The sequence below is a fragment of the Colletes gigas genome, unplaced genomic scaffold, assembly GCF_013123115.1.
Source record: "Colletes gigas isolate AHSC1104 unplaced genomic scaffold, ASM1312311v1 Colletes_gigas_Sc00002, whole genome shotgun sequence".
NCBI lineage: Eukaryota > Metazoa > Arthropoda > Insecta > Hymenoptera > Colletidae > Colletes > Colletes gigas.
Genome location: NW_025106631.1, coordinates 9255497 through 9274283, shown reverse-complemented (window position 1 = coordinate 9274283; position 18787 = coordinate 9255497). Strand labels below are relative to the sequence as shown.

At 50.0% G+C, this 18787-nt stretch overlaps 1 protein-coding gene across 1 annotated transcript; it reads left to right on the top strand.

Annotated features, from left to right (window-relative positions):
• The first annotated feature begins 4859 nt into the window (after positions 1-4859).
• On the top strand, positions 4860-13400 carry LOC122402184 (toll-like receptor Tollo). Its single transcript, XM_043404782.1, has one exon. The coding sequence runs from the start codon at positions 5239-5241 to the stop codon at positions 9160-9162; it is 3924 nt and encodes a 1307-aa protein (XP_043260717.1). The 5' UTR covers positions 4860-5238; the 3' UTR covers positions 9163-13400.
• The last annotated feature ends 5387 nt before the right edge of the window (positions 13401-18787 follow it).

Below are 18787 nucleotides of genomic sequence, written 5' to 3'. Positions count from 1 at the left end.
CCCCTCGACTCAAAGTCCCATCAATTACTTGGGACCCTAGTCTCAGGTTACCAGCAACTATCCTGCGATTTAACACTTTACTGATCGGTAAGGCTACCGCTATTCTGCAATTTCTCAGCTATCTCAGATATCCAGATTCGTCAGAATTCTGTATTCTCGATCGTTTGGAGTATCTCGTGACTCCAAATGGGAACGCGTTAACCCATTTCACGATAGTTGCATCTCTCGATGGATTGCTAGCAACTATCTTGCGATTCAATACTTTACCGATCGGTGAAGTGCAATTTCTCAGCTATCTCGAATATCTAGATTCGTCAGAATTCTGTATTCTCGATCGTTTGGAGCATCTTGTTAACCCATTTTACGATAGTCGGACCTCTCGGTGGGGGTTTTCGTATTAAACCTAGCCTCAGTTCGAATACAGGAAACGCAGCCATTGTTCCGCTCCCTCGCGCACAACCTTCTTCACGCTCGCGATTCCGTAGTCGCGGGTACACCTCTTGCAACCGAGCGTGTACGAGGTGAGCGCCATCCGGGAGCCCCGGTTTCGCTCGGTCGTGTACCCCGTTGCACGCAACATTGACGGCGATGAAACGAAACGCACAGGGGCGGTCTGCAGGCGGTCTTTCCAGCACGAATGCTCCGCCTGCGAACCCGTCCTACGGTGCTGCGTGCACGAGAAACGTCACCTTCCGCGTAACCGTGCAACCGGGGCCCTTCCTCGTCTTCGCGACGGTGCATCTGCCGGTGCAGTTTCAGGTATCCGCGCGGCTGCACACGTCTGCCACTCGCCACGTGTCGCGAACGGGTCGTTGGTACGCGGCGAACGCTCGAGAGGAAGGCGCGATAGGGAATTCGATCACCCGATGCCCTCTGAGAAACGGATACCCGGGGCCAGATACGATTTGGGAGTCGGGGGGAGACTTTGACGCGGGGATCCGCCGCGAAGGATCGTTGTCTCGGGGCTCTGGGGGTGGAGATATTGTTGTTTGATGCTTGCAGAGACCCCCGGAGACGCGAATGTACGCGACGAATGCACTCCGAGTCGCGAAGAGCGAGGGTCTTCCGTGGTTCGGTGAAAGATGAGAAAGATGGTTGTTCCGAATCTAATAAGCCCGCGGAGGTGCTGTCGCCTCCGGGGGTGGAAACGATGTTCGCGAACTACTCTAAGCGTTGCAGAACTACAATCAACGTTTGATGTTTATAGTGTTACCGACGCTGGGAGTGGATGCCTTGATGCACGAGGATCCTCCGTTGCGCTTTGTAGTTCAACGTTCCTGGAAACGGACGGGGCTCGAAACTTGACGGAATGATAGAACGAAAGAAAATAATCGAAACTATATCTTAAAACGCCAACGAACGATCTTTAGTCATTTACGTACGCAAATGGCCGCCACTGTACGAAGTCAACGACGCGTGTAGTGCTCCGAAAAAATATTTATTGCCCAGGAAAGTCGTTCGAGAGGCATCCAGGATGGGCCAGGTACAGCGTAAACGTCTTGATGCTAGGAAAGTCGTTAATTGGAGGAAAGGAGCGACCCGTTACGGAGCAAAGAACACGAAACGTCGCCCGTCTGCTCCGTTTTACGTTCACACGAGACGCGTCTCCCCCCCTCGATTACCCCGCGGGCCCGGACATATTTTCTATCCGCTGAAACGGGAGGGAACGGTTCTCCGCGGAGCAACCGAAAGCGTGACGAGACGGTACTTTCCATCGGATACCATCGGTTCGGGTTATATGCTAATGTTCCTCCCCCCGCCCGCCATGACACGATACAGTTTTCGTCGTTAACCCCCGGCGACCTCCCGAGTGAAAGTGCAGACAACGTCCGTTTGGTCGTCTGCTCGCTGCTTCCCATCCGTCCGATCGATCGATCCCGCGGTCGAGACGGAAATCCTTACGAGACGTGAACGGACGATGGACGACTTCCGGGGGACCGGAATTCGATCGCGCGGCAAACGACATCCCACGTAAGACGGTTCCGCGTCGAGAGGATCCGCGGGGCGCGAACTTTCCACGGGCAAAGAGGATTTTCACGGTAACGTGTCCCGTTCTTGCACGCGAAGGACCAGCGCGCGGGGGGAATAAAGGATTAGACTTTACCGTGGAGAATTTCCCGCTGTTGTAGGTCGACGCGAGAACCCGGGATATTAAAGAGGATATATCAAGCATTATTGTACGAACTTCCGGCGCGGCTGTTCTTTAACTTTGAATAAATTTCGCCCCCGTAAAACATCGTAGGCTCCCGAGGATCCGGCTTGTTACGTCGTTACGGAACATCTACGTGATATTGCGTCGCCGTAAGCCGCGTGCGCGCAAAGTCTCGCGTCGCAGCCTGCTGTTAAATCGTCGGCGATGCGAGGAATAAATTTTTGTCGCGCGGAAATTGAAGAGTCTTCGGCGGGAAATATTATTCAACGTGGGTATATTGCTCAAAAAATTTTTAATATCGCTGTAAACTCGCCTCGGATCGTTCCTTGGTCTTTCTTAAGTCCGGCCGGTCGTTGGTAATGAAGTTCCCGGGGCTTCCAAGCACTGCACCTCGACTCCCGACGCCATAACGGGCAATGATTTACGCGTTAATATATTCTGGCTGTTATAAGGAACCGGCGACCGGTCTTTAAGCCCGATTTTCTCTCGTTTAATAACGCTCATTGTCGAGCGATCGGAGAATAGGTCGTCGTCGACGTGAGCCGGAAACCGTGGCCGTTCGAACAGCAAAGTGTGCCACACGAAACGTATCCGCCTCTTCTGCGGGCTGTAAATCTAACGAAACCGTAAACTCCGCTGGACCACCTGTAACTGGTTGTTCCGTGTGCTCGCGAGACGTTAACAAAATCAACCTGTTAAGGGGATAGTTCGGTTCAGCACGCGAGTTTCGTTACCATATTTCACACTTACTTAGCGTCGATCGAAGCACGCGCGGTGCGCTAAATTAATACTGGTAATTCGATTCCTCTTTCGACGATACGAAAATATATATACGAGACTGTCCAAAGATCCTTGCAATCGTTCCAATCTGTTAAAGTCAATAGGTTCTCGATTCGATTCGAACATTTTTCCCCCGAGGGCTGTCCGCGGCCCTTGATTAAGGAATACAAGATTCACACGCCTCGCGATTAATTAGACGAATGTTTAGCCGGGCTGATCGAGTATTCCAATTGGCACGCGAGGTGGTTAATCTTTAACACGGAGATGTGATATCACCTTGACAACTCGTAAATACGTAATGAAGCGTAGAATCCGCGCTCGAATCCACGAACGTCTCCATTCGTCATTGCGCGCGAGCGTCGCTATTTCGAATTTGTAATCTCGCATGCTCTTCCGGTACACTTCGGGTGATTCATCATCTTACGTGTCCCCGAGCGACGGATGAGCAACCGTCGCCGCGATACGAGTTCAACAAAGTCGATTCTCGCGTTGTATCCGATCGATCGTATCGCGATCGGTAGCCACAAATTGGCAGACAATTAATTGCGAGACAAATCAAGAGTTAATCTCGATGTTAAGACGTCGACTGCCACTTGACATTTGCATCGTGTCTGAATTTATTGTTTTATCAGGGGATAAGAGTAGTATTAAGTAGCTTTTGTCTTGCGATTGGCAAATAACGAATGTGTTTGTTAAGAAATTAAAATGAACATTCGATAGGAACGTTATTATTTGTATATCGAGTAATACAAAACTTTCCCTTTCGTCGCGCGCAAGATTCTTTTCGAAAGATAGCGCATAGTTCGAAGACTGCAGCATAGATGGCGCCAATTGTCTACCCTCACGGAACCACGCTTAGATCTTAGGTGACTACTCGAAGTAACACGATCGTTATTGCTTAAATAATTTTTAACAGCAATGTTTAACAAAATATAAATATCAGTCTTCCATCCAAACGAACTTACCGCTTTTCTAATTCTTAAACATTTAATAAAATTAATGCTGAACTCTGTGCTTCTTCGAATTGTCGAATTATTTAATTATTCATGATATTCTAATACTAGAAACGTTAAAATATATATTGTATAAGAGTGCAAACGTTCTTTAGACATCTTTCAAACATAGCAAATGCAATTGTAGTCTCTCCTCCCCTCGTCGAAGCATTGAAACTTGCGTCAAATTCGGATCCCCCTCCATCTTGCTCCGAATCGTCGCCCATCGTGTTCCAAGGATTGTAAACACGATACATCGTGTCGGTGGGAAGAATTCTAAAGACCCCCTCCCAGACGTAGGCTTACTCCTCCCGCCGGAAGTGTCGCGAGCAAATCGGGTCTCGTGCAGCGGTTCAAAGACAACAAATCACGGGGTTCGTCCGTTCGTAAAAACGTTGGGTAAAAGAACGCGACGGGCCGGCGTTCGTCGGCTGTTAAGCAGCAACAACCCCGTGAAGAGCGCGGCTGGAAGGTAAGAAGCGTCCGCGGGAAGTAGGGGGAGGGAACCCCTCCAGGATGGGGAGAGGCAGCAGCTTGATAAATGCGCGGCCGTCGCCTAGGAACCAGTTTGGTGTTTACCTAGTAAGTAGTGTTGTCAGTCAGCTGGTTTGTTGCATCTTCGCCGAGGCAGCAAGCCGCCTGTGGCGTGGAACGTTGTTTCTCTCGCACGACTCTCTCCGTTTCTCTCGGCGGTTGATTGTGTGCGCGCTCGCTTACAAGAGAGCCCACCGGAGCGTCGGTGGTGTGTGCACGTTCAAACGGGAGACTACTCCGTAGTCGGGGTGGGGGACATCCTGCGGGTGATGGAAGTAAACTCGATGGTGGGGGGAAGAGGTGGGGGAAGCTGCACGCCGGCAGTCATGCAGGGTGCGTGACCGTCGATAGAATAGGGATTCGGCGTTCGAGTCAGTTGCTCTCCGACCTTCCTGGTGGAATGTCGTCGCGCTTGGTTTGCTCTCGGTTCGGTCGTTACCCGCGCACGTAGTTTCTCACGAGGGCCTGACGACGGGACATCCTTGGTCTAGCCGCGTACTCGATTCATGTGGAGTGTAGTCGCGCGGTGATCGCCCGCCGATCGGTGTTTACGTTGATCGGTTCGGTTCAGTGTCGGTGTGAGAAAGCCTGGCCGACGGCAGAGGAGATCGCGGTTGTACGTTCTCGTTGTTCGAACAGCGTGCGGAACGACCGGCTCGGCTGTCGTACGGTTGAACGCAAGTGCTGGTGACTATGAGTGCGTGACGGTAGGACTCGATCGCGCGAAGTTTGTTTGCCCCCGTGACCGGAAACGCGTGACTCCCGTCGACGATACGCAGAATGGAGCCAGCTCGTTGCGCTGTCGCGGCGATGGGGATCGTTTTGTGGCTGGTGCTGAGCGTAGGACCGACACACGGTCGCAGCATCACCAGCCTCGAGGCACCGAGCGGCTGCGAGTGGAAGAAGGACGGAGAGGACGGGGAAAAAGCACTCGCCTGTAGGGTCAGGACTATCGCCAACGTGCCCGGCCTAATTGGCAATCTCTCGGCCATTCAAGTGGACTCGATCGGTTCTCTGGCCTTGGAGTGCAGCGACACGATGTTCTTCGAGAGCCAGATAGACGAGCCGCACGGATTCTTCTCGCCGTTGCCGCGGCTGGAGAAGCTGCGCGTGGATTACTGCAAGATTCGCTATCTGCCCGGCGGCGTGTTCGCGTCCGCGCACAATTTACGCAGTTTATCGGTCAGGACGCACAACAGCGACTGGTCGGCGATGAATCTCGAGCTGCACAGGGACGCCCTTCGCGGCTTGACGAGCCTTCAGCATCTCGATCTGGCCGACAACAATCTATGGACCCTGCCGTCGGAGCTGCTCTGCCCGGTCCAGAGCCTCTCCAGTCTAAATCTGACGCGCAACAAGTTACAGGACATCGTGTCCCTGGGATTCTCCGACTGGGTCGAGTCGTGCACACCGAGCCTCGAGGTGCTGGACCTCAGCAACAACGACCTCAGCGAGTTGCCCGACCGCACGCTGAGCAACCTTCACAGCCTGACGTCTCTGAAGCTCCAGGACAACGCGATCGCCGCCGTGGGCGATCACGCTCTGTCAGGCTTGACCGCTCTGCGCGCGCTCAACGTGTCCAGCAACAGATTGGTCGCGTTGCCGCCGGAACTGTTCTCCAAAACCAGGGAGCTCAGGGAACTGATACTCAGCAACAACTCGCTGGCGGTGCTGGCGCCCGGTCTCTTGGACAATCTGGACGAACTGCAGGAATTGGACCTGAGCAGCAACGAGCTGACGAATCGCTGGGTGAACCGGGACACGTTCTCACGGCTGGTGCGGCTCGTCATTCTCGACCTGTCGTTCAACGGCTTGACGAAGATCGACGCCCACGTGTTCAAGGGCCTGTACAGCCTGCAGATACTGAAGCTCGAGCACAACGACATCGAAACGTTGGTGGACGGTTGCTTCGGCTCCCTGACGAACCTGCACTCGTTGACCTTGTCGCACAACAGAATCGCCAGGTTCGATCCCGCTCACACGGTCGGCCTGACCACCCTGGGTCAGCTGTTTCTCGACACCAACAAACTGCGTACGCTGAATCATCGCGTGTTTGACAATCTCACCGGCCTCCAGGATCTGTCGCTGAGCGGGAATTACCTGACGGAGATACCGTACGCGGTACGCGTGCTGCGCTCGCTGAAGACGCTCGACCTTGGCAACAACCACGTGTCGAGGATCGACAACGACTCGTTCGCCGGGTTGACCGAACTCTACGGGCTACGACTGGTGGACAACAAGCTGGAGAACGTGTCGCGGGACGCGTTCTCCTCGCTGCCGGAGCTCCAGGTGCTGAACCTGGCGAACAATTATATCCGTCACGTGGAGCAGAGCGCGTTCGCTAGCAACCCGGTGCTGCGCGCGATTAGATTGGACGGGAATCAACTGACCGAGATCCGCGGCGCGTTCACCAGCCTCTCGACCCTGCTCTGGCTGAACGTGTCCGACAACAAGCTGCTGTGGTTCGACTACAGTCATCTGCCGACCAGCATAGAGTGGCTGGACATACACGCGAATCAGATAAGCGAGCTCGGGAATTATTACATGGTGCGGAACACGCTGCGTATAAAGATGCTGGACGCGAGCTACAACCAAATCACGAGGATCGCCGAGGCGAACGTGCCTGACAGCGTGGAAACCCTCTACCTGAACAACAACAAAATACGCAAGGTCGCGGTGGACACGTTCCTGCAGAAGAGGAACCTCGAGAAAGTGGTGTTGTACGGGAACGAGATAAGGAATCTCGAGGAGGCGGCGTTGAATCTGCAACCGGTGCCAGAGGACGCGGAGCTGCCGCAGTTCTACATAGGGAACAATCCCATACTCTGCAACTGCAGCATGGAATGGCTGCCGAAAATCAACGAGGAGAACCGTATGAGGAATCGTCCGCGCGTGATGGACCTGGACTCGGTGATGTGCGAGATGGTGCACGCAAGGGCGACGCCGCGCAGACCTCTGCTCTCCCTCAAGCCCAAGGACTTTCTCTGCCGCTACGACGCTCATTGCTACGCGCTCTGCCATTGCTGCGACTTCGACGCCTGCGACTGCGAGATGACCTGCCCGGACAACTGCTCGTGCTACCACGACCACGGCTGGTCGAGCAACGTGGTGGACTGCTCGAACGCCGGCTACAAACACGTCCCGGAGCGAATACCCATGGACGCCACCGAGATCTACCTGGACGGGAACGAGCTGGGCGATCTGGGCAGCCACGTGTTCATCGGGAAACGTCAGCTGAAGGTGTTGTTTCTGAACAACAGCGGCATAGCGGCCATCCACAATTGCACGTTCAACGGCGTGGCTGCTTTGCGCGTCCTCCATCTCGAGGACAACGCTCTGCGCGAGCTGCGCGGCTTCGAGTTCGATCAGCTGGAACGGATGTCGGAGCTCTACCTGGATCACAACGCGATCGCGACCGTCGGGAACACCACATTCCGGAAGATGAAGAGCCTGGAGGTGCTGCGGCTGGACAGCAACCGTATCGTCGACTTCCGGCCATGGGAGGCTCTGCCAAGCGTCGGGGATCGCGCGAAAGTCGCCCTCGAGGGTAATGCGTGGAGCTGCGAGTGCGGCAACGCCGCGAAACTACGCGGATGGCTCGCCGAGCATCGAGGCGACCCGGAGAAGATGTACTGCCGCGACGGCGTCGAGACGCTGGCGCAGGCCATGAAACGTTGCGGCGACCCGTCCAAGGAGGCCGTGCACCGCGGCATCCAGGAGATACCGTTGCTGGGTTCGAACTTCGTGCCGCTTCTGGCGGGCGCGTTGGTGGCGGTGATCGCGATCTGTCTGTTCGTCGCGTTGGCATTCGCGTTTCGTCAGGATGTACGTCTCTGGGCTCATGCACGCTACGGTCTGCGACTGGGTAAGATGACCACACCGCCGGACGAGGAGAGGGACCGTCTCTACGACGGCTACATCGTCTACAGCGAGAGGGACGAGGACTTCGTATCCAGGTACTTGGCCGCCGAGCTCGAGCAGTCCGGGCTGGCGTTGTGTCTCCACTGGCGAGATCTGCCGCCCGCCAGGCCCCAGGAGGCGGTGCCGCCCGCCGTCGCAGCCGCGAGACGCATCGTCATCATCTTCTCGCCCGTGTTCCTGGCGAACGAGTGGCAGCACCCCGAATTCCGCGCCGCGTTGAGGACCGCGCTGGAGAACATTCGACCCAGCTCGAGGAAGCGACGCGTGGTGCTGTTGCTGGCCACCGAGGCACCGGCCCGCGACCCGGAGCTCCAGCTGCTCCTGCAGACCTGCACCGTGGTGGTCTGGGGCGAGAAGAGGTTCTGGGAGAAGCTGCGGTTCGCCATGCCCGACTCCGTCGGCAAACGGCGTGACAGCAAGAAGGTGAACGACCGAAATCGCACCCCGGCTCGGTACACCGCGGCCCCGTCCGCCGGAGACGTCTGGACCAAGCCTAATGGCGTTTTGGTCGCTCCGGTGCACGCGCCCACGCCCACGCCCACGCAGTCCACCTATGTCAGCTCGGCGTCCAGCAGGACCGAGGACGAGGACAGCGGCGCGGAACATCAACATCAGCACCAGCACAGCGGCTACAGCGCGCTGCACGCCGGATCCGCGCGTCCAGCTAGCCTCTCGTCCAGGGGCAGCCATCTTTACAGCACCATACCGGAACCGCCGGTGCCAAACGCGCCTCCGGGCGAGGCGCTCACGCATCCGGCCAATCCTCGTACTTACTTCGTCTAGTACAGACGCGTTACGCCGCCAGAACTCTCACGGAGACGCCGGCCGGCCGATAAATAGGCGAATCCGCATTGGGACGCGACGGAGACGCGTGCTCTAGGTATTTGTACAGTTTCATCCGGCTCGCGCGTCACTCTGTTTGCTCTTCCACTAGAATCGCTCGGCCACGGATTTTCTACGAGCCTCGTAACCCGGAGGGGCGATGTCGAGAGCGATTGTAAGGAGAGCACAGTAAGTCCTCGAGTCACGCGGTTCGGTCGTTCGTAGGGTTTCCGGGGAAGTCGAATTCTGCGAACGGGGATCGGGTGTTTCGGACTCGAATGGCCACGATCGAACCTGAAACGTAGAAACTCTGGTAAATGTTTCTGACGAACGCGCTCTAAATTTCTGTATTCGCGGAGTTTCGAGTCTCTTTCCATTTTCGTTTTGAATAATTTCGTTCAAACTTAAGCGAGCACCAATTTACTTTCGTATTTGAGAATGTACGTGCTCAAATTTAGAATTATTTATGTTACGTTAGATTCTAGAGACGTATATTACAGAAATTAAATTTCTATTGAATTCACGCGTTTATTAAATTTTGTCCAATATATTTCTCTTTTCATAGAAGCAATTCGCGTATTAAACTTTTGTTTTTAATATATGTCGCGTATCACGGATGTAAAATTAAATATTGCACGCCAAAGTATTATTATTTTTACGTTTTTAAAGCAGACGTTTAACGATCAACAGAAACCGTATGAAATTTATTTATGAAAAGAGCCATCGAAGTGGCGAAATGCAGAATACGTTGGCCATCTCGTAATTCGAGGATTTACGGTATCGCCTCGCTTTTCGACCGTTTTCTTCGCTCGCTGCGTGTAAAGTTAATCGATCGAAGAGACCAGGTTTATTTAAGACGTTTTTGTGGAACGCGACCCGTTACGCAGGACCGTGATCGAGTCATTATTTTTACGTACTAGCCGGGAGAACGATGCGAGCTTCTTCTTGCACCGATCTTGTACAGAATGTATGGTGTGCGTGTATACAGCGGTAATTATAGAAAATGGCAGTAAATGAGGACCGTAGATTCCGGATTGTTCTCGTCGTTGAACGATCCGCGCCGACAGAAATCACCCTTGGCTCTCCGTATCCGATCGTTTCACGTTTCAACTTTAACAAATTTTCATGCATGCACAACTCGAAGTACCAGTAACTTTAAACGCGTTAAATAGATCGTATTAAGTTTGTACGGCGCATGGAATAGCATTTTTTTTTGTATATGTGTACAGATTTTCTTTAAATATAATTTACTCGAGCACTAAAACTTACGGAAAGACTCGATAGATGCACGCGAGATCTAAATTCTAGATCCACTTGTCGCGTCGACGGTTCGAAACTCGTCTCACAGACGACCAGAATTAATTTCGCTAGCGCGACAAAATGGTGGATCACGCGTACGAAAATACGCGTGGTCCTCGATCGAAACGAGCGAGTTTTTCGTGGGTCCGTGGGTGGATTTCTGAATTTAATGGGTCAGGTCGCGTCATGGGACTCAGGCTCAGCGTTTTTATCGGTCGCGAGACTCGTGACGTTCGGGAGCTTCGATCTTGGTTAAAAAATAACTCCTCGTCCGTGCCTCTTCGTGAAACTCCTCGTCCGCCAGTTTCGCCGCGACTGCAACCTCGATCGATCGTAATGGCCGCCAGTTGTTGCTTTCTTGCCTGCATCTTTATTTATTTTCGGGCTTTATTTACGTTAGGTCGCCGCGAGGAATTCGCGGGACGACAGAGTTTCACGATGCAACGCAGTGGTTTCCAAACCTTCTGGGAGACAACACTCCCGAAGAAAAGAACGAAAACTTAGGTAGGTTTAGAACGATACGAGAGAGACATACTTGTACGTTAGCTTCGACGATCGATGTATCGATAGAGACGTTTAAATTATTTAGATTACCCCGCTTTTGGAAAAACACTTTGTGGCTCCGTTTAACATTTTCTTTCGAATAAATTTATGTGTAATTACGTTTAGAAGAAGAGGGGGCGTTAGGTTGCTGCAAAATTTCCGTTCCAATTATACCGTGATATAATTAGAAGATCGCAGTTTTAAATAATTGGAGCTTAAAATAATCGGAGGATCGCCCGTTTTAATTTCTCGAAGTCTCGGGAGGAGATTCGATATTTTCTAAAGTGTATTCGTTTGGACGTCGAGTGACAAAGCTTCACCGTATTATTTTTATCTCGATCCTCCAATTACTTTTTGTGGCACATTGTTTCAAAGTTGTATATTTTCGGGGACTTGTCATCGCGGAGGAATTGTATTTCTGTCGTTCGAGATTTGTGCTAGCTTAATACGTTCAGCCAAGCTTCTTCATATTCCGAAGACGTTTGTGGGTTTCTTAGAAGCCACGAAATTGTTACTCGAAGGGATTCTGCGAACGAGCGTGACCCAAAGCCAAACAGTTTGAGAGTTGCTTTTGAGTTGCTCGGTAATTTCAGAGAAGGAAAAAATTCGGTAGAATTTACGTACACGTTTTTTGTTCAAGGTTTGGATACATCCATTAGAGAATAAATATATTTAACAATGCTTCTTTTGCTCGACAATGATCGAAACAAGGGTGGATAATTTCTGATAATTGCTAGAACAAAACAGGGAAATCTTGTTCGACGCTTTTAACATATTTAAAAGAAAGTATTTTTTCCCCCGATTACTGTCTTCCATACAATCGGTATTTTCAAGTAACTTTTCCGTGCTTTTCCTCGTTTTCGCCGCGTCAATTTATTTCGACCCTTTGGCCGGACATTTATTAAAAATTGCAAGGATTCTTTACTGACGAGACGAGGAATGCGAAGTCGCCATTCCTTCGTCTATGGACATTGTCTGGTCGAAACCGACGAACCGGTCACCGCGGATGTGGTGTATCCATACTTTCGAGCAGCCTAACAATAGTCCTCTTAAGATTAAAAAAAAAAACGCGTCGTTGTTGGATGCATTTAGCTGCGAGATTAATTTAATCACAGAGAGCGCCGCGCACAGTTAGAAAGCGTACGTATTATTCTGGGACGAGCAGACATGGGTAAAATTTCGTTGGAACAATAGACGAGCAATAAGAGCAATTTATTCGGAACAGATAAAGTTCTATTCGTCGATTGTGAAACGCTCCGTTCGTTAATTAAAATCGTGATTATTATTCAACGAGTAACGTTGTTCGAGGATCGTACAGTTCGTCCAACGAGAAGATGAACCCTGGCAGACACGATCGCGATAAAAAAATGGAAAAAAATTTATGTACCATTAATTATATTTGCAGAGATAGAATCGCAGCGCTGTTTGATTATAAATATCGTCTGATTTCCACGCGTTGGCGCATCCAGTCCCGGTTTCTGGTCTCAACGATTCTTTTTTAACGAAAGGTTTCGTCGTTGGTTTTTCGAGCGGGCAAGATACTTCGGCAAAAGTCGCGCGGTCGCGTTGGAAAAGTTTTCCCGTTGGACGTTGGATAAAAATTTCGCCCAACTCTGTCGACGAGTCGATCCCGACGGACCTCGGCGTTCGATTGTAACCGATAAGAAACACGAGACAAGACGAGAACGATACGCGAACTCCGAAATCTCGGGGACGAACTCTACTTCGTACTACATATAATCGTATATATTTTTTCCCACTCGAGAGACGGAGTAACGCGTCGTCGCCAGTTCTCATTCCTGTCGATCACGCGATCGATGAGATCCAACGACGATAAAAGAACCGCCTATAGCGTCTGAAACGAGACGCTAGAGTGATAGTGAGACGAGTGATAGGAAGAGTGAGCACAAGAGAGAAAACGAGAGAAAAGACAGACGTCTTCGCGCGAGACATCGTTCCTAAGATTTTCACGACTGTCTTGGAAAAAAGCAACGGTCGCCAAACGCTTATTAGTACGTAAGTGAGAGAGAAATTTCCTCTTGTAAATACTGTGTATATCTAACGTTGTAAATACTCACGCACACTTTTTTTTCGAGCACACACGGAGGAGTGGGCCAGGCACACGATACACACGACACACACACACATTACACACGCAAAGTTGTACCTTGTACGTTTAGTGGTCTGGTCGTTTCGAGCGAGTCTCAACTTCTGAAAAAGAAAAAAAAAAAAATATCTTGCAATTTATCGATTGTACTTGTATTATTGTAAATACGCTCATCGGATCACGCATTTATTGTAATCACGATCTGTTACGTGAACTAATTAAATTAAATTGCCACTTTCCATTTCAGCAAAAGAACCATGAGAAATAAACACGTTTGTTTTGTATAAATGGGGTGAAAAATATTGTTCGCAGCGCGCGCTTAACACGCGGGTCGCTGAATCTTTCTTTCCGTTCCTCGCGTGAAACCATCCCTCTGCCCCCCTCCCCCCACATCTCTCGTTCCTCTCGAAAATTTCCATCCAGCCGCAGCTGGAAGTTTAATATTCTTCGCCAAGTCGTTTCAATTTGCGCGATCCCGATGGCTCTGTCCCCGATTTTGATTCTTCTCTGGAATTTATTCGCGTCGGAGCAGATCCACCGTGGAACGAAGACGGCGAATTCGGATTTAACGAGTTATTAACCCGTACTTTCGCGAGGCAAGGACTCGAAAAAGGAAAATTTCGCGTTGGTTTTACAAATTTTCACGAAATCTTTTCATACATTTTATATTTTAGGGCGTTGAGAGATCTATAGATCCCGGCTCACGGTTTAATATAAAGTATTTCCCATGTGCCCGCGCGTGGGCGTTGCACGATAACTTTCCGAGAATGTATTTCGTGCAAACGATACATCGATAATGACATCATTCGTCGGTGCGTAAACTCGTTTATGCTTTCAACGTCCGTATCAGCTTGCCCGTGATAACTAATCAGCAGTTATTATTGCCACGGTCAAGACGAAACTTTTATTGGTCGTTATTGGAAATGCTACTTCGGTAGCCGTGACCGAATGAATTATTTCCCGTGAAAGTCGGAGAAGCGCTAATAGGCGCTTTGGAGCAAAGGAGCTGCTAACGACTGTCGATTAGATACCAGAAATCGACGGTGCGTGGCAAGTTTATTGCTTTCTTGGTAATTATTTACGCTATCGTTCGTGCGTATGGGAACGGTTTCATATTTGAAAATTATTGCACGTTCGGCGAAACAAACACGCTCTATCGTTACGCTTTATACGATTCGATTGTTCAACCACTTTACGAGACAAGTAACAGCTCCAATAATGCTCGTTAAACGCTTATTTTACTAATTATACCGATTTATAATTAACGCGGCGAACAAAGATTTCCCTTTGTCTTCGCGAGAGATATTAATACGAGCGAGAAGTGATTTTATTTCACGGTAATTACGAGGAAACGGCACACGCGAGTTCCCCGCGATTCCTGCGTTCTTATTAATTAATATCGGTTACTTTTTTTTTTATTTTAAGTTGAAAGTACACTATTTTTATGGAACTTTCAAATTCTGATGCTATTTCGCCTATTAATATCGACACAAAGAGTAAAAGCTCGGGTTTAAAGTCAGCCTTAACGAGAGCAATTAAAAATGTATGTCCATCGGAATTCATAATTGCTCTTGCATCCGTGCTCTTAAAGATTTTTCCCGGCCCCGGAGGGCGAAGCTCCATTTTCTCTATCGTCGGGGAACAAGCGACCGTTCGATCCAATAATCGGATCAAAATCAACTGGTTGCTCAAGGCCATCGAGGACTTATCCCCACCACGCTGTTTCTCTTTCCGTTTACAGCTACTTTGGAGATTAACAGGTTCGATGGCTTCTGGAATTTCGATGCTTTCCGAATTTACGGGCAAACTTAAAATTTAAATAGAAAATTGCATAAATATTTTTCACTGGTTATTCAGAACAATAAAAGTTTGCTTTGCCACGGGTCGAAAGCGACCCAAGCGCTTGTCTTTCGCGATTCCTCGACGTCGGTGTCTTCGGTCCGAGGATAGTCGAGGGCTCCCGAAGTTGGGGCTGTCGGGGAATCCAGGCGCCGTTCGCGTTAATCCAAAACACTCTTCGTTCTCTCCCTTCCGGCGCTAGTTGTAACTCAAACCGGGCAACGTTTTCCCACGCGCGCGCTAAATAACGTCGACATTAAACGAGCAAGACGGCTTGCAAGAAAAAAAAAAAGGGAAGAGAGGTGGGAGGGGGAAGGAACTCTCACACAGCGTGGAAAGACGACGCGGAAGAAGCGGTCGAAACGGGAGCAACTACAGGGTGGTGGATACCAGGGGGGGTGGGGGATGGTGCGAAGATAAGCGAAACGCGGAATAATTTATCGCATTACCCGTATCGCGGAAAACTGCGACGCTTCTGGGAATAAAATGTTAAATACGGCCCGTACATGCGCCGCCGTCAAGACCACTTTTATCACGTCGGTCCACCGACCGAATAGACCTTTCCACGGGGCTAGTGGCCGTGATAACACCGGAAACGACCGTCCCTCGCCAGGGTGAATTATCGTCGCCACACTGGCCGCCATCGTCATACGTGTGAGTACCATTTACCCTTCGCGGTGCAACCTTGCACACGCGTATTCGGTTCTTTACCTATTCACGCGACAATTCTGTAAACAAACTCTCGTGTACCCTTGAGCTTATGTTAGATCGTACTAGGTATAGTCTTTTCGGATCTAGATTCGTTCCAAAGTATCTTTAACGTTTCAGTACGAGAATTAATTTTTTTAACCCCTCTGGAGACGTTCTATTAGTCGTAATTCTGTAAATAAATGTCTGTGACCTCAGGAGTTCGTTTTAGATCATGGTAGGTAGTTTTCTCCGACCTTGGAGATCAATTTTTGTGTGGACGATATTTCCAGAATAGTTCCAAAGCATCTCTGATTTTTACAAACTCATTTTGCCTCAACATTTAAGTACAAAAATGACGTGTTAAATAGAAAAGTCGATCCCAACGGCCGTTTATATTAATTGCATTTCAAACTGGATGGTGTCTATCCCGCTAACATCTCGAGGCCAGGTGTTTTGTGCAAGGTGAGAGCCGCCAGGGCCGTACGGTCCATTCAATGATGACCCAGGCACGTTGCCAGGACGAGGGCGAAGGGATTTGGGAATTTCGCGCGCGTTACGCCGTCGGGTCACGTTCCCCATCGAGATTCGAGGTCATAAGTTAGAGCCCGGCCGCGGAGGGACGCCGTGAAGCGGCCTTTTAAAAGGAGAAGGTTCCCCCGGGCCGCCGTCGCAAAGTAATAGTTTTATCGGGATGCGTTCGAGCCATCCAGCGGCTGGTATATCGCTGGAAAATCCCGAATCCGTGGAATTAAACGCGCGAGTGGCGCGCGCAGTCTGTACGCGTCAAATATTTGAATAGCCGCGGGGGGGTGGCGCAGGGACGGACGACCAAGGGACAGGGAGAAAGAGGTGGCTCGGGAATACTAGAAAAGAGCCGCGCGGCTAATGACATTACGTCTTTAGGATACTCTCGGGCAAATTACATTTGCCGGTCGAGTCTGCGCCGACCACCGCTAGCAAATGGAATAATAATAAGAGCACGGTGATATCGGGCGGAATTGTGGGTCGTGCAGACGGGGGTTTAATAATCAAAGTAACCCGTCAGCGGGACTCGAACCGGCCAATCGATAATTTAGGGCTTTTCGGCGCCGAGCATGAAAAAATTCCACCGATCGATACAAACTATTCGTTTCGTTCCAAAAGCCGGAAATCACCAATTTATACAACTATTCGGAATAGAGTCGGAGGCCCAATTACTGGACGTACAGCGGCGACTAGGTTTTCGAAGTTTTTGGGGGATATTCTAAATCCAAAACTCTCCCATCAGGGGGTGCATTATGCCTTCTTCGCGTGACTTCTTCCCCAAAATTTGCTCCGTGCAATTGTCCAACAAGCCTTAATTTTCTAATTTGTAAATTGCTTCCCTCAAAGCGAATTCTTGAAGAGTAAAAGGTCAATGCATAAAATCCAAAACTTTCCCACCAGGGGTTGCGTTATACTTTCTTGTCGTGGCTTCTTCCCCAAAAGTTCGCTCCGTGCAATTACCCAGCAACCCTAATTTTCCCTCTCCGGCGCAAAAATTCCACGTTGCTCGGCCGCAACCGATAGATTCCTCCGGGCGTCGAGTCCAAGTATTGACTTTTGTACACTTGGCCATTAACTTCGCAAACAACGTTAGCTCGGAGGGACGATAGCGTCAACCTTGAAGGAAACGCCAAGGTATCGTCCCCGGTGAAATTCGTTCCCCGTCCTGGGACAGGACACGACGGAGGGAAATTAAATCAGCCCCGGGGACGAAGGAGTCTCTCGATACCCGTGGTCCGTGGCGTTATCGAAACACCGGTACCACCGGTGCGCTACAATTTCGAGGCTCATTTATTTTCCACAAGAGAGAGAGACGAGAAGAGAAAAGGTACGCGAAGACGGTCCTCGAACCTCTCGTCGATTCTCATCCGGGATGCGGTGCGTACGTACAAACCCGACGCGTTCGTGGCCGTGTTCCTGTTCGTGTTCCTCTCTTCGCCCCTTTTTTCTGTTATTTTTATTTCCTTCTCTTTTTTTTTTTATTATCCTGTTTCCCATCGGCCGATTGGAAACGAGCGGAGGCGCCTGTGCATCGATCAACTGTCGAACGACCGGCCGCTAATTGCGCCGGCCACAATATCTTGATCAATCGAGCGTGGGGCGTTGGAATTAATTAGAACGATGACGTGCTCGGTCGACGCGGTTGATGCACGTCGAAGGCGAGATACTGCAGGATCGAAGGGGTTCCCTTTCGACCAGATAGCCTATCTTAAGCGAGTAGTTTCCTCTCCCGCGTCCAACGGCGAAAAACAACGAACCCCTTCGGTCTTCCTAGATAAAAGGAACAAATTGCGCCGTGGACGGTCGTGAGTTTTTCGCCCTATACCGGGCCTGCTGCCCACGACATTCCCCCTCGGTTAATACGATTCCAAGATAGATTCGCGGTCCTCTTTCCGTCTCTCGTCGACGGTCGCCGCTAGGCTGATAAGCAATCTTATCGGGTCTGATCGATTCTATTAAACCGGGACAGTCTAGACCTTCCTTTCTTTGATCTTTCTTTTTTCTTAGAAAAAGAACTACAAGTTTCGTGGCACGTATCTATTTGTTTCGCGAACGTTTGCAATTCTTTTCGAGCGCAAATCACACGTCATTGAACATTTTTAAGTATTCTCGACTCTCTAAATGTGAGAATTGAGTATTGTAAATTTTTATTATTTTTACCCCCCATTTTGGTTCACCCCGTCACGATCATACTGCTCAATCCTCTTGATTTTTCTTCCTCTTTCTTTTTAACCCCTTGACTTGTGATTTAATTCAAAATAATTTTTTAGACGTATACTGTTCAATTTTGTTTAAATTTGTTGATTTTAATTTATAAAGTTTGATGACGAGTGAGTGGCCTCATAAATGTGAAACTTGACACTTATCTCAGACTTTTTCGATAACGTATAATTTTCCTGTTTTGAAAAAAATTATGAACCTTCGTAAAACATGAATGGACACATATGCAAAACGTCGTGGTCATAAATTAATGCTTTGTTTTTATAAAGAAATCTCTAAGAAGACAAAAAATGAGTTGGTGATTCAGCCATCGAGGTCGACGTCGACCTCAGCGCGGATCCGGAAGCGTAGTCAAGGAGGAAC